Here is a 16,480-nt window from a genome sequence, read left to right as displayed (position 1 = left end):
CAGAGGACTAGCTGAAGAGCTTCTTCAAGTGTGTCCTTTGGTTTTGCGGGGCAGGCCTACTTAGTTCTCAAGCTTTTATCTGAAGGAAAGTTGCAGTCTATGTTTCCCTCCTTTTCTCCTTTTAGGTAAAGTCATAAACTTTCATGAAATATGAGCAACTTGTTTTATGCAGTGAATCTGTGTTGCAGGATTACTCCTCAAGTTCAAAGCTTTCATGATAAAAAAAATAAGCATTTTCTCTGTTTTAGCCTAACACTTATCTGATCCTTACTATCTTTGGTGGATTAAAAGGTAGATATGAGAAAATGGACAGGGATTAATAGGACAATTCTTGTTTTTAAGGAGCACTAGTGTATGAAACAAAAATTACGGAACTCACCTGTGTTCTTTCATATTAGAAATGCTTTGCCTCTTCAGTACTGCAGGTCATGGCCAGGTTGGGGACCAGAAATTCAATATGCCTCTTTCCTGGAAGCCCCAAACCACTCAACTCTCCTGCAACTCATTATCAAGCTCTCTAGCTTCTACCATCTAAACCACAAGGACTCCAGTAGTGTATTCATACTTTACATTAGACTGTGCATGTGGTGCACAGATGTTTTGCTATCTGTCTCTGTATCATCAACCACTATGGCTATCAAAGGTTGATTAAGGACTTCAAGTGCAAGTATAGGTGGTCTCTACCTTCCTCCATGTAAACTTTTCCCTATTAATTGATATTTGGAGTGTGTTCCTTCTCTGAATTTTCTGACTTCCAGCTATTGAAAATCATGTTCTTTTTCTGCAAGGCAAGTGTAATAGTAATTTTTGCAGATGTTGTCATGTGAATTTAAGTTAAAGTATTATTTTAGGGATAGATTCCTTGAGAAACATTCAAAGTGATAAAAAAATCAAACTGCTGAGTTTTCTGAATGTTTTCCTGTGCATTTAGAATAGTTTCTTCAAAGTTGAGAAACAAAATACTCTGATGTCAGTAAAATAATAACACTTTTATGGTATGCTTTCCTTACAGAAATGCAATGTGATTTGTTACTTGAATCAGATAAAATGTGACAGTCTCCAGATGCATGTGCTGAATAATGATAAAGAGTACTGACTTACAATTTCATGAAAAGGTATCCAGTTCAATCAAACGAAGTATATATGTTGCTCGCAAAGAAATCTTGTCATGCTCCACACATGAAGCAGTTTGTAGACACAACAGAGTGCCCTATGGCAGAAAAGCCATCACAGAAATAGAATATAGATTTAGCCATCTCTTAGCTCAAGCAGTGAGATAAAACATGCATTTATCTTACAAATAGCCTGAGGAGAGATTGCCCTTTTTTTATTTATGTGACTGGAATTTATAAGATTTACATGACCAGAAAGAGGGACTGAAGTTTTTTGCAGTGCTAGGGAGGAGCTGCTTTGGCTCAGGTAACTTGCTATACTTGCTATAAAGTAATACTTAAGCTTCATATGAGCCACCGAGGCTCAAAGACACAGGATGCTGTAAATGGAAGTTGGGTGCGTCAGTTGAAGAGTGAGAACCCCAGAGTCCTCACTTGGCCCTTTGGGTCACAAGGTAGCAACACTTTGTGAGTAAAATTTTGACAGTGCCCCAAAATCTCCCTCTGGGCATGCTCAGAGTTGGCAGCCTAAACTGCAGTGGGATCCTGAAGCTAGGAGATCCTCTGCTTATGTCGTATGAGGTATCCTGGTCTGGTAAGTGTGCTCTGAGCATGAGTAACATGCACCAGCAGGCAGGAGTTCAGCACAATGCCTGCCCTCTACTGCCATTTCCATAAAAAACATTAGAGGAGGTTTGAAGACACCCAATTTTAATATTATGGCTTAGAACGTAAGAGCTATCATAATGGCCTTGAACAAAGCATATTTCCTTGCCTAAGGAGGAACTTGGGTTCTGGGCCCTGCTCATGGGATTTCTTTCCATATTTAAGTGTCTCTTAAATACAGGTCTAAGTATGCCCAGAACTTCAGCTGTGTTGGAAACATTTCTAATGAACCTTCAGGTTTCAAGGTGTTGGGAGATTATTTTGAAGATCATTCCCTTGGACTCAGGCATCAACTTTCTCCCTGACAGTGCTGAAGCCACCTTGTGGCAGTAAATCCAGTTTACTACCTAAACAATTGGAATTTGTCCAGGGGTTTGAGGATAAAGCTCTTATAGTCACAAGAGCTCTGAATCCTAGTTATAGTATTCTCCATCTCTGGCATTCTTCAAGTATGAGGTAATTTTAAAAAGAGAAGAGATATTCCCAGGTTGATCAGGTGGGTTTTGAGCCCTTCACCCCAATTTCAGGTCACATCAGTTTAGCCTTCTTCAGTGTTACTAAGCAACCTGGCATATTTTGGGAGGAACAGCGAGTTGTAAACAGAGTAATAACGACTGTTTTCCACATTAGGTTGCTTCCTTCTTTCAGTTAGGAAACCCTATTGTTAGTGTTTGCAGTTAAACAATGAGAATGCTCCATCCCAGCACACGCAGCCTCAAAGCCCCTCTCCCGCACCGGCCACAGGACTTCTGTGGGAGCTCCACAGCACTGTCCTGCTAGTGCATGGCTGCATCAAAGTCTCCCCTCTAAACAATGGGCTTGCGCGCCCTTGGGTAGTTTAAAAATTTTTAAACAATTTCCTCTATGTGACTGTGTCTATTTTAGAAAGGAAAAAACATGAATTTTGCTTGCTACCTGCAAACAGTATCAGGAATTCAAACACAAGGAGGGATGTTTTAGAACATAATACCAACAGTGAAGCAAATGAGAGGAGGCAAAATGGTATAAAACAATACTACAAGAACAGAGGAAATGTGCCAAAATAGGCTTTGGATTACAGTTTGCTAATGTGTGGAGCACACCAGAGCGATCCTGTGTAGCTCCTCATTTCTGCTGTTGTATAGGAGGCAGTAACTTCAGTGGAGTTGCTCCATACAGGGCCTGGCTCAAATTAGATCTGAATCCATTTCTCAGTGTCTTGGGGTTCAGGAGACACCTCAGTTGCTGGTTTACACTGCTGTATTTGATTTAAAGAGCTGCTTCTGAACCAGGTTATTTACACTAGCTCATTGTCAGCCAGCTGCTCATGGCTGCACCTGTGTGTCTTTAAAGCTGTCCCAGCTGGGCTAGCTGAAGTTGAGCACTATTCAGTTCTCAGGAGGTGCCAGACAAACATACTGCTTTTTTGGATGAGCTGATGATAGTGCTGCAAGTCATTTCCTCCCACTCAGGTACAGTAGGAGCTTCTGCCTTCTTGCCTGAAGAAGAAAAGATGAAACAAACTCAACCAAGTCCTGCTTTTTGTTGTTTGGTAGAGACTAATCTATGTACATGTTTTTATTTATTTTTAGCTGAGCTGCTGTTTCCTCCACTAGCTAATAAACTAGGAAGATTAAAAAGAAGGGTTTTTTTTTCCTGTTCTAAGGAATTATATGGAAATAACACCAGGGATGTGAATACAGTTTTTATATATAAGCTGTATAAAATTTGTTCATAGTGCTGGAGAAGAAATTCCAATGAAGAAAGAATTGAGAGCTGCTGAAAAACATTTCCAGAATCTCAGAATGGAACAAAATGGAATATTTGTGGCACCTTCACACCTTAATTTACCCATGTGCTTGTTAAGAAGCCTGTTCAGGGGATTTCTTAAACAGAAATCTCATTTCTTGCCCTGAAGTTTCCTTTTTAAAAGAACAGAATTCCTTTGCAGAAAACAAACAAACCCTTTTGGGAGGGATACTTTTAATACTTTTAGCAGATTACTTTGTTGTTTCTCTCTTTATGTCTGAGCAGTATCTTTGGTTATTTCATGATTGCTTTGAATTGCCTAGGTATCTGTATTTGTTGTCATCAATATTGTCCATTTTGTATCCTGAAGAGGTGTATAAATGTGGTCAGTATTGACTGAACTGCTGTATCTTGGGACTCAGAATAATAGGGGTCACAGGATGTTCTGCATTTGAGCAATGGGGGAGAAGGAGGATTTTGGCCAAGGACATGAAATCTCTCCTCCTAAAAAGATGCTGTTGGATATTTCAAAGTGTGGCTGCAGGATGAAACTTTAATTGAAGAAGCCTTATTTGCTTCTGCCATATGCCAGGGAACTACAAAGAGTGCCCTTACCTTTGATCCGTTTGCCCTGTGCTTTTTTTCTCAGTGCAAACACAAGGGTAAGTAAAAATTATGTTGAACTAATCAGGTATGCATCTGGTAAGTAAAAGAACATCTCTGTAAGCATCCATCTGTTCTGGTTGTGAATTCTGTTGAACAGAGAGTACCCTACAAAAGCAGGGAGAAATTAAATGTCAGCTTTCTTGTGTAAGAAGTGGTGGAGTATTTCTTACCGGACTTGCAGCCTGTCAGCAATTTAAAAAAAAAAAAAAGAGAGAGAGAGAGCAAGAAATACAAACCAACCAGCTCTTACATGACAGTTCTTTGAAGCTGTTGCATTGTACCTTAGCCTTTTGAACCTAAAGGGATATGAAGTATTCTTCCATACTATTTTTCTGAGAGTCTTAAGCAATATGGCAGCAATAAAATGGAAGACAGAGAGGAGCTTTTGGAAACCAAACTCGGTTTTTGCAGGGGCAACAAGAGGAAGAATAGAAAGAATGGTTGGTGGTTGTCTGTAGGTTGTGCCTTACTCCTGCAATACTGATGGGCATTAGTTCAGCTGCTGTGGGTGTGTCAGAACAAGTGGGTTTTCTCTTCGGCCTTTATTTCATCCCTCTTAAAACGTTTGTTCTTTGTTACAGAAAGGCCAAGAAGTACAAAACTGTTTCAAAAGCATTTTGGGGTTGAGATGTTTCCTTTCCAGCCCAGTACTGCCAAAGGGGAAATTCCACCAAGTTTTGTTTTTTTATTAAATATTAATTGCAAAATTCTAATTGTTAGAGATCATAAGGTGGCATGATGAGTTGCAAAGTTTTTGTAGGTCTTTCCTCCTTGTTAGCTAAAGGTTTGCGTAATTACTTTTCATGGCATTTTAATTACTGCTCATCTCAAAATAGTGTGAAGGTTTTTGAGGTGTGCTAAAAAATACTGCATTGGGAAGCAGGAGGCTAAAACTGATAAACAGCTCTTAGCTGAGGAGTGGTTTTGTTGTCTGAATCCACAACCATGCCTGTGCTGTCACACCCAGACCAAAAGTAAATAGAGTAATAGTGCAAGTACCAATGTTGAATGTGGAAAATGAAGGTAATGCTGCTGTTAAAAGCTTGGTTTCTGTACTGCTGTCCTGAACTGGCCAGGAAGCATCCCAGGAAACTGGAAAAGAAGGAAAATGTCTGTTGCTTTAGGTTGATTAAATCTCAGGGACTGGCTGCTTTTTCAATCAGGTAAGGGTATATGTTTCCTGTTTGCTTCCCAGAGAATGGAAACAGGACACAACTACAGCTGCTGTGTACCTTCTTGGCAACTGTTTATAGATGTTATAACAACTCTTTGCAGGGCTGGATTTTTTTTAAGCAGAGTTTTATTAAAGGGATTGCTGCATTTTATACGATACAGTAATGTTTCAGTATGAATACTGCATCTAGAAAGTAAAAAGGTCAGGTATGATTGCATGTCGTGTCTTGTCACAGAGTAACTGCTGTGAGCTCTGTTTTTTCTATATTAACTAAATTTAACCAAGAATATTGCTCTCTTAAGCACAAGGGGTAAGGATTTTAATTCTTTTATTGTATTGAGATTTTCTTTCTGCACAAGAAAATGAATTTCTGTCTAGAACCTAAAGCAGTTCTCCCAGTTGGCTCTCCGGAAGAAACCAGCCTAATTGTGTTATCTGCTGTTTTCTTTTTGACTGCTGGAAAATGAGCTTTGCTTGCCCTTGGCCAATGAAAGAATTCTCTTTTCTTGCGGGAACTGTGGAGCTTGTTGAAGCCCAAGAGGCTGAAAGGATTGGCAATGGGAAAAATTAAGATAATGTTCTGGGAAAGTGTAAGTGAGGGGAATGGTGTGTTTTGAGGATTAGTTGAAGCTTTTTCTTTCTTTTCTCACACCTTTCCCTTGAGTGGGGCCTTGGTGAGTTGCACGGCTTTCGTTGACCACAAAAATTCCAAATCATGAGTCAAAACAAAAACCAGCTTGAAAAGTAAGAAGCTGTTAAAAAGACAGCAGGGTCTTTATCTTTCTTGCCATTTGGGTTTTAACCGTTTTAAAATGTAAGCTCACAATAATATGGGTCAGAATTTTTTTTTTTTTCTTGAAACACAAGATGAAAATTTCATTTAATGGCTTGTCTCCAGGAGATGGTACTCCAGCTACTTTTAAGGAAAGCAAAAAACATTGCATCATTTACAACAGAATCGTAAGAGCTACTATTAGTAGAGCTGCTTTTGCTATAGTGAGGCTATAGTAATGGGGGAGAGGAACAGCGGTCAGCCAGTGCAGGAGTGAAAGTCTGCAGAGTCCCCGTGTGAAAGGAGGAGCAAGTCTGAGCTCTGAGTTTGGACAGGAACTAGCACTCGCGTAGCATATGTGAGACTTGAGCTTGATCTGTTCAGTAACATATGAAGGATTTTTTTCCTACATTCACCTATCTAAGATGATGGGTACCTGAGATGATCTGATAGCTGTATTTCTTTATTTCATTGGGAGCAATGAATGGTCTTCTGATGCTGAAATATCTTAACTAACTTGTCATAACTAACCAGAGCACCCCAACTAATTATTAGAAATGAGATGGAATGAATGTTTTCTGTCTCTTGATTTTTATCTCAGATCAAAAGAGGGTTTCTCTGCTTTTCTCTCCATCTTGTTTGCTCTTTCAGGATTTGGGGGAATTACAGTTTCTGCAAATATTCTTTTCCTTTGCTTCCTTTGTAATAAATAGTTTTACAGCCTTTATCTGTGTTCATCAGTGTTAGTGAGCATTTGATATTTTTGTTGGAACCAGTTCTCCCACAGCTTTTGACCTGAAAGTTTTTCTGTTTCCCGAGTGTCTTGTTAACCTGGAAAATGATTACACTGTGCACTTGAAGAGTCATAAAAGGGGTTTCCTATCACTGATGAAGTTTTATTTTATATTTTGACTATAAATATACTTGTGAGTGGGGGAGTGATACTTCATTTTTTTGTAACGGTCTGTATTCTTGGCTTTCTGGATAATTATATATGTATTGTATATAATATATAAAAATATATAAATGTATACATCTAATATATGTATTATTTTAGAATACAAAGTAGACCTGTTCTTTCTTCAAGTTCTTTTCCTGTATAGTTTTTACTGCCATTTTGCTACTCTTGTTAGTTACTGTTCAGTTCTCCTTTCTGCTACCACTAAACTCCACATCCATTTCTTTTCCTTGTGTCTTCTACTTGCTCCTATAATAATGGATCATATCCTCTTGTCTTTTTGAATTTCTAGTCCTAGCTTCTGTCTAATGTCAGTGGTGAATTTGCTTCTACCTTTAATTACAGTTTGCAACTTTAATCAGGTTGCAATCTTTGATCTACTGAATTTTGAATACTGCTGCTGACAATTCCAGTGCAGAGCCAGGAATTTAACTCATCTCAGTGCAGTTTGAGTAGCCCTTTCTGATTTCAGATGTTTCATGCTGCTGTTTCATGAAGTTGAAGTTAAAGTTAAAGTTAAATCCATTTCTTGGTTAGCTTCTGCAGATGTGGACAGACAGAATTGTGGCTAAACATTGCAGGATAAAATGTTGAACAATTCCTGCACAATTAAATTTGACCTGAAGAAAAGTCCAGTTTTTATGACTCTCTGAAATGAGAAACCACACTAAATCCTGCAGCACAGTGAAGGAGAGGCCTATAATTTAATACTTGTGGGAACTTGTTTAGAAAGGACATCTAAATAGAAAAACATAAACTGATTAAAAATCAGTCCACAGAGCACCAAAAAGATTCCATTTTGAAATTAGAGATGGAAATGAATGTGTGATTATAGACTTTCCCCTGTAAAACATGACAGGAGCCTGGCCATATAATACAAAGTGTGTGATGGCCCTGTAAGAAATAATGGGGTCAGAGGAGTATGATCTCTGATACTGAGTTATATTTCTGTGAAAGTTACGGAAGTTTTGTTTTGCTTTTGTTTTTACCTTCTGAAAACCTAGTGTGAGGTATGTTATCTTAAAAGATTAGAAGTTTATTATTATCATGCGGTGCAAAATAGTACTTTTAAAATGTGATTCCTCCATGACTTTCCTTAAGCTTCTTCCTGGTGTCGTCTTTTTATAAGATATTGCAGGGTTTGCCCTACTAATTGGACAGCCTCTTTCACCTTTAAGTTCTCCAACAAGTATCAGTATTACCGGCATGCCTGTTTTAATGGAAAGAATGTCTTTCCTCACGGATTGCGTGTTTATTGCTTTTCTCTGAACAAGAATTTTGATTGCTCATGCTTGTTTAAATTCAGATTTGGATGTAATATAGAGACCTTTTCTGATGGCTTAGCATCCAAGCTGAAAATTGTTGAAGGTGTTTCAAAATGGGTTCATTTTGTTGCTGCATTGAGGTTTAACAAATTGCTGGCATGGATTGGCAAAGAAAGCTTTGTGTAATGGATTTATACAAACACGTATGTGTGAGCACATATGTATAAGGTGTATATAAACTCATTTTTAAAGCTTTAGAATCTTTTGATGTAATCCAGATGAAATCGTGAATTTTGAATGCTGATCACTTTAAAAAAAAATGAAACCTTTTTTGCATTCATTCTTTGAAACGCCATGAAGAAGGATTAAAAGGAGAAAATGAATAGGGTTTTTTTAAATAGTCTGATATGCTAAACTAGATGCCAAGGGATGATTCATTAAATTGCTTAATGTCTTTAAAACTCCACCCAATTATAAATTCTGTAGTTACAGGTGTGAGGGTGTATTTTGCTAGGACGGTAGGGTTTTTAAGAGGGATAGCACACTTTACTTACATTATGCTAAACAGATGATGCTGTAAGGATATCTTTTTGTCATGCTAAATCAATTTTGCATCATTTTTTTTCTAAGCAAATTATTTTTTTGCTACTGCTGTACCCCTGAAGGAAGGAATATATTTATTAGCTTTAATAAAGATATTATCATGAACATTACAAGTGTGCAGCATGAGGGTGTCATATGCTTTATTAAGCAGGTACATTATTGTATGCTCAAGTCACAGTTACAGAGTCCCTCTATGGGTTTCATAAAACTAAAATGGCACAGCCTTTTACCCTTAAGTGACATTGTATGCATCCTTTAAAAAACTTTTCCCATGTTTTTTTCACTTTTCTGTGATCTTTAATGTTTCAGTCACAGACCACGCTGAGGTGTCAGGGTGAGCTTAAGCTGGGCATGGAGTGAGTGGAATTGAAATGAGTTTTCATGAGTTTGTAAGTATATACGTATGTGTATCCACATAGTTTTTATTTTTTTGGGGGGGGGGGGCTATTGCTCCTGTGTGTTTCCATAAAGTTTAGATTTGCCCTCAAGTCTTGTTACTAACGTGTTCCCACATATTGCAGCTTTCCTGTTCAGCTGTATTTCAAACTGGATGACAAAGGGCAGGAAAGGCTTTGTGTTTCAACTCATTTGGTCGTTGTTGTTGTTGTCGTCCTGAAGCACACACCAAGGAGACAAGGTCCAAATGTGAAACAGTCCTCCCCCAGCTCCAAAACAGGGTGCTAAAACAACCGTGCATTCAGTTACTGGTTGGGACCCTCTTTTCCCAGGAGAGTGTTTCATACCCTGTTCCACAGAAGCATGTGCTGCCTCTAGCCCAGTGAAATGTTATGTTAGGAAAAAACATCTTTACCTGATATACCATATAGTCAGCAGCTGCTGTGGCCACTTTCCTCAAGAGATAAAGTGTGGGTTCGTATCCTTCCAGCAAAGTGGGGCCGGACTCAGAGTCTCCTATATGCTCCTGAATTCTCTGCACTTCTTCCTGTGTGTTGTTCACTCTAAGGACACCCCGAGTCCTGAAGGTGAGCGTGGAAGATATGTCTAATTTGTTAATCTTTAAGGATGATAGGATTAAAATAACAGTGTTGTATTTGGATGCTCTTAGCCACGGTCGTTGTTAGATCTTGAGTTGCCCAGGGAAAGCAGGTGTAACCATGGATTTAGGAGACTTGAAGACTGGAAGGAAACTGAGTGGAAACTTGGGGGATGGATATGTGCTAGACCCAGAAACCTAATTGTTTTTTAACTAGTTCTTGGCTTTCTCCTGAATCGTTTGTTAGCTCCACTGTTTCCTCTGCTCCGAAATCTTAAAACAGAACCCTATTCTGAGGTGACCATGCTGTATACAGCATAAAGGGATTCTGGAACAGGCAATGTTGACTAATACAAGGGTTTACACTTCACTTCTATCTTGACCACAAGAACAAACATGAACAACACATTGTAGATGCTTCTTTTTCCTCCTTTACGTTCCTGTTTTCTTCTTAAGGGAGTAGCCAGCTTGCCAGAATATCAGGTTCCTGTATCTTACTGAATGGAGGTAGGTGAGGACGGTACCTCTCTGAAAAAGGTGTAGCTCCTCTTTCACTTGGTTTTAATCTCTGAATGAGGCCCACAAAGCTCCCTCTCTTTTCGTGTTTGGAAAGCACTCCTATGACCACTTTATCATAGCATAAAACTTCTGATAATAAGAGTTACGTTTTCAGCATGCTGTGTAGCAGGTGAGATTAAACTGCTGTTACTATTAACAGTAATATCGGCCAAGCATAATGTTGAGGAAATATTTGAGACTGGCTTCGAGCTGTTAAATAAAGGATGAATGTCAGTGTGTTTATTTGTGTATGGTATATCATATATAGGAGGATTTCTGGTTGCTATAAGTTTCCCCCCCCTCCCCCCCGGAGTCACATTACAGTAAAAGAGCTGGAGATAAAATTCGGTGGATTATGATCTCTATCTGAGGACTAGAATTGAGGATCTTTATCTAAAAGCATTCACTTCCCCTGAGTGGGTCAGGTGACAGATCTGGAAACCTGTTAAGCTTCAAGAGGAGGGAGTATGGACTTAGGGATGAAATGTAGATCCTGTTTCTGACTTTGCCACAAGTGCTGATACATGATCCAAGATGGGTCACTTACTCTGTCTCAACTTTCACGTATATGATGGAACCAAAAGAGTATTTACATGACTTGTGGGAGTGGTGTGAAGACTAATTCACTAGTATTTGATAACTCTGTTCAAAATCAAATATTCTAATAATGATCTTGCAAGATCCAGAACAGTTAAGTCAACCATTTTTAAGGAGGGTTATTTCTTTTAAATCTGCCCTTAATTCAAAATATTTGATATTATTTAGGAAAATCTTCTAGTTTGACATATTACAAAATGTAATAGGGCTCAAAATGAAATAGCAGAATTTAAAATAATCTGCTTAAGTTGTATATTTCAGATCATATTTGAATGCCATGTACTGAATAGACCTGTTTATCTAGATGATTGATTTATTATAACATAGCTAATAGGCTTGGGATTAACACTTGCTGCCCTGGGAAGGATGGGAAGTTAGAAGGGAGATGTGGAGCACTTTGGCAAATAATCTGTAGTATGGTCTATGGGAGAAAGTCTGGAGCGCTGAAGCTAAAACTGAGCATTTCCTGGTCTGTAAGTGGGATTTTGTGAACAGATATAACCATCAATCCAAGCTTTTTATTCTTGCTGTCCTCTTTCCTTGACCCCTCTTTTTAGGAAAGGGCTCTTAAAACATCATAAAATGGGGAAAAACAATGTGTTTGTTTTCCTGTGCTCATTGCTGTCACTCTCATTCATCAGTTTGTTCTTTGTATTAGTGAGTCTGGATTTCTGGTAACTAATCTTGAGTGTATTAATCAACAGGTACCATCATTCAACAATTATCTTAAAGGAACAGTGAAGGAAGGCTGTTGAGCATTACTATGTGAAAGATCACATGGAATATTTACTCAGAGTTGGTGTCATTATCTGTTGCCTTAATTTCTCATTTTCTATGAAGAAGATTTGTACATGTTCTAGTAATGCAACATTGTGAGTTTAAATGCAGTTTCTTTTTGGAAGTTCCTGCTGTCTTTGGTAGGCTTCATAAGGAACAGGTGCTTAACGTTAGGCTTTACCACCAGGACAAATGTCCTAGTTCATTTCTCTCAAAAAAAGCAAAGGTGAGAATTCCCTCAGAAATATGGAACGACTGATGCATTTCTGAGGAACTTACTAATCAGAGACTCATTTGAAAATGACATCTGCCCTTTGGGCAGTTAATTTCCTTGTGTGGAGAAGAAGTTGGGGTGGGGAAGATGATGATGATGGATTTACTGGATAGGTTATCATTTGTTAAAACTAGGGCTCCTAAAGGGAGGTTCTTGACTTGCAACACTGAGAATTAATTTTTTATTGCATTCCTACTCTGATTTGAACAGTAAATTTGTTCACACTTAAAGTAAATGGGTTGAATCTAATGCATGCTGGCAATTTATACAGGAAGACAAAACTTAACCACTGTAGGTAAACAGTAAACAGCTAATCCTTTGGAGGACCTCTGATCCTGCTGAAAGGCACACTTGCTCTGCATGTAATTTGAAGAAAGGTATTGTGTCCCTGGCAGCTTGGCTTTGACTGAAAGATGGAGTTTTCTGCTTGCTTTGTGTTCTGAAGACAGGCTCACAGATAAATAGGTCACTGTCTACTGAACTATTTTGCACTAAATCGATAGTAGCAATATGACCTTAAGTCTGATCTCCTTGCTCTACAATGATATTGCTGAATTGTGGCTTTGTCTGAAGAAAAGCACAGGTGTGTCTAGTTTTTCAGTTTTCTTACTTAGTTGCATGGAGGCAGGAACTCTGGCAGATAACATTATCATGCTGAGGAAAATATGATGTGTTTTAATACAGAGGCAGAAGTTGTACTCTTTAGTTCTTTGTGTACATTTATACATAAGTATAGTTTATGGGTGTGTGTGTTCTGTGCATGTGTAAATTTAGCGTATCCTTTTATTTGCTGATGTATTTCTCAGTACATCAGACTTATCCACTGTTCCTGTTTTTTACACAGAATATACTTTGTTCATGCAAATGATTATGCAATGATGCTGGTGATCAGAACCATTGCAAAAGCTTACAAGGAGAACTTGCTGTTGCAGAGAGCCATCCTGTTGTTCTTGAATTACAGTGGGTTTTAATTTTCAGTTCAGTGTATTTTATGTAAATATAAAATATGTAATTGGAGATGAGGGAAAAGCATAGTTTATTTCACAGGATGCAATTTAGCATCCCCTAACTGTTAGTATAGGAGAGTTAATCTAAAATGCATTATTTCTTAAATTCCTTCAGTCAAAGCTTTCTATAGGAATCTTGTTTCTGTTAAGATATAAATGAAACAGTGGAGATATTATTTGCTGTTAATAGTGCAGCTACAGTCCATTGCAAAACTGAAAGCGTGTTTTGTGGAATAGGGACAAGCAAAAATTGCTTCCTTATTCTGGTGCTTGAATTCACATTTCCAGTTCTGTTTTCTGTTTCTTGGTATGTGTGACTATTGCAGAGGAGCACCAGAGAAACAGTACTGAGTGGATGGACTGGTGTCTAATCCTTCAACATTGTTGCTTTGAAATGTCAAATTTAAATCAAACAGGTATGTGAGGGGTGGATATTCTGCTTATTATAACTAAGTAAATTATCAGCATGTGAAACTTAGGGTGCTCTGCTTCTCAGTAGTGCTTCATGTTACTGTGGGTGATACAGAAAGGCATGCTGACTGGAGAAATGAATGAAAGAATTAAGGAGGGTGAGGCTAGCCAGATTAAAAGCGTGGAGGGATTAATCATTGTGAGTAACTTTTGGTCTCTGTATGCATTTTTACGTGTGCTGAGAGGGAAGAGGCAGTTTTAGGAAACGGCTGATTGTTATATGAGAGGGGATTTCTGTTTTAAACTAGAGAATCGAGAAATATTTGTGTTAAATAAGAGGATTTCTTGTTGGTAAATATGTAGCTATGCCAGGACTACGTTGTATAAATTACCAAGTTAATAAAAGGGGTTTTAAATCTGTAATTAATTATTGAGACTTAATTTAAGTGAGATATGGCACAACACAAACATCTTGGCAAGGCTGTTTTTGCTAGCAACTGCCAAGGCTCGATTTTCATCTATTTGCCACTCCTCTTGTGAGTGTGTTCAGGGTGACACAGTGACTCCTTCCCTGAGAGCCGTTAAAAGATTTTGTGCTCAGAGCTTCAGAGTGGGCAGAGGTGTTGTCCCTTTCCATGGTAGTGTTCTTTCCTCTTCTTCCCTGAGCACTATATGGAGTATTTTTGGTGTCTACAGTCAGTAAAGAGGAGAGAACAGAAGCCAAGGAGGGGTCTTGGAGGTCTGCCTGCCTATTCTCAACTCCCTGAAAATTTCCAAGGAAAACAATGTCTTGTTGGGAGTCCCTGTGTCAGTCCATGTCAGGGAGTGAAGGTGGGGAGATATGAAAAAGGATGAACACAGTGAAAAGAGAGGATGGATTTAGGATGTGGTCCCAGGATGCAGGTAAACAGAATCAATTCTCTAATCTGCTTAAGGACTTTCAGATAACTGTGAGCAGTTCCAATTCTCTTCTTCAACAACAAAATGGGTATGAAAGCACTTCCCATCTTGCAGGAATGTTGCACGTATAACTGGAAAAATTTGGTTTGGATGTTACAGTAATGAGTTTGAGAGCCAGCACTGTCCCATACTGCCCTGGATCCACACAAGTTAGCAGGCTCTCTCCAAGGGGCAAGATCAAGTGGAGGATTCCTCCTGGTGAGTCTCTTTGTTTTCTGCCAGGGTAGGGGGAACTCGGAAAGTTTGGAGTCCAAGCAGGGGTCTTCTATGTTTATTTGTAATTGAGGGAAGTGTCCCTAAAACCTGGCTGTTTTGCTATATCTTATTTGCGATGAAAGTGAACTTCATTCAGCTTTTGGAGTCAGACACAGCACATGGGAGAGTCACATGTTGGGGAGCGAATGGTACAGTGGATGAATCGTCAGCTTTTGCTACATCTCTGCATTAAGAGCATACTAGAGCTTTATCTGAAAAGAGGAAAGCAAAGCAAGTCAATACTGTGCTTGTTTACCTACAAGATCGGTATGATGGCATCTTGCCAGGCTGTAGTACAGCAGCTGGAAAGGATCTGTTCTTGGTTGGGCTATTGGGTGACAATTCTGCATCCTGTGAAGTTGTTAATTCGTGACATGGGGACATAACCTTCTGGAGGGCTGTGAAAAGTTCTCAGGAAACAGATTACTGGCTGGAATCAATTTAGAAAGCACAGTTACTTCATCATGACTCTTGGATATTTTGTCTTTCCTTGTACTTTGGAAACACTATTGCCTTAATTTTTGTTCTTTGTTTTTGTTTTGGTTTTTTGGAAAATTATTATTATTTGGATAATATATGACATTGTGTCAGACTTTGTTAGCCTGAGATAAGGCAGGTGTGTCTATGTAACTTAATGTTACCCTTTTCTGAATTAATTTTTAAAGTCAATATACTGAATTTAGTTCAGTTTGCTCTAAGGCTATGATATTCCTTTTGGATGTTTCTCTTTTCTTTCCAGGATTATGAGCTGAGTTGGGGGACTTCTAACCAAGGATTTCTTCGGAATCATAGAAAAACTTAGGTTGGAAGGGATCCCTGGAGGCAACCTAGTCTAACCTCCTGCTCAAAGCAAGGTTGACTTTAAAGTTAGAACAGGTTGCTCAGGGACTTGTCCAGCTGACAAGTCTGACTCCAGCTGAGTTTTCAGTATCTGCAAGGATGGAGATTCCTCATCCTCTATGAACAGCCTGTACCATTGCTTGGCTGTTCTCACAGTGACATTATTTTCCCTTGTATCTGGTTGGAATTTCCCATACTGCAACTTATAACTATTGCCTCTCATCCCTTTGCTGTGTGAAGCTTCCATAGAGAATAAATTCACTGCTGTTCTAATAAGCATTAGTGTCCTTTAAAAACTAAATTGAACCCTCCAAACTTCTGTATAACATCTCAGCAGGGTCATTGGAACCTGGTATTTACTGGGACCAAGGGCCAGGTTTTTAAAAATAAATACGTGACTTTTGGTGATCCTGTGAGTTCTGCTTGTTTACATCTGGTCAAATGAAATGGCAGATGAGAATCCCCACCGCTAGTGAAGGTCAAGGTCAAAGTTTGCTCTTATGCCTCTTCCATGCACAATGATGTATGAACATTTCTACCTCTCATCACTACATTGTTATCTTGAAATGAAGGGAGCCTTATTTTTTTTCCTCAAATGCTTTTGTTGCTGCTGTTTTGGGGCACTTCTCTGGGCACCAGATCAAATGTTCAGAACATTTTTCTTATGCAGGACTTTTAGAAATGTAGCCCTATTGCGTTAACTTTGTGCAAAAGACCCAAAGCCTTTGAAAATGAGAGAGTGTTACCTCATAGCTTTTTTAAGACCCTGGCTTGTATAAACCTTGGTTCCACAGAGTTTGTGGAATTGCAGCAAATGTTGTTTAACTTCTTGGTAGTTATTCTCATTTCCTACTTTTTTGTGC

At 38.8% G+C, this 16,480-nt stretch overlaps 1 protein-coding gene across 4 annotated transcripts in view; it reads left to right on the top strand.

The window, feature by feature from the left end:
• MCF2L (MCF.2 cell line derived transforming sequence like) overlaps positions 1-16,480 on the top strand; it is a 163,591-nt gene that overhangs the window by 59,189 nt on the left and 87,922 nt on the right. Inside the window, exon 2 of one of the 4 annotated variants that reach the window (XM_026055321.1) lies at positions 759-788. The exons of the other annotated variants lie outside the window; for them this stretch is intronic. Coding sequence (XP_025911106.1) covers positions 759-788 — 30 coding nt within the window. The remainder of the gene's footprint in view (positions 1-758; positions 789-16,480) is intronic. 4 annotated transcript variants of the gene reach the window in all.

This window comes from Apteryx rowi, unplaced genomic scaffold (genome assembly GCF_003343035.1).
Source record: "Apteryx rowi isolate R43461 unplaced genomic scaffold, aptRow1 scaffold_123, whole genome shotgun sequence".
NCBI classification, from domain to species: domain Eukaryota; kingdom Metazoa; phylum Chordata; class Aves; order Apterygiformes; family Apterygidae; genus Apteryx; species Apteryx rowi.
This window is presented reverse-complemented; position numbering and strand designations above follow the sequence as displayed.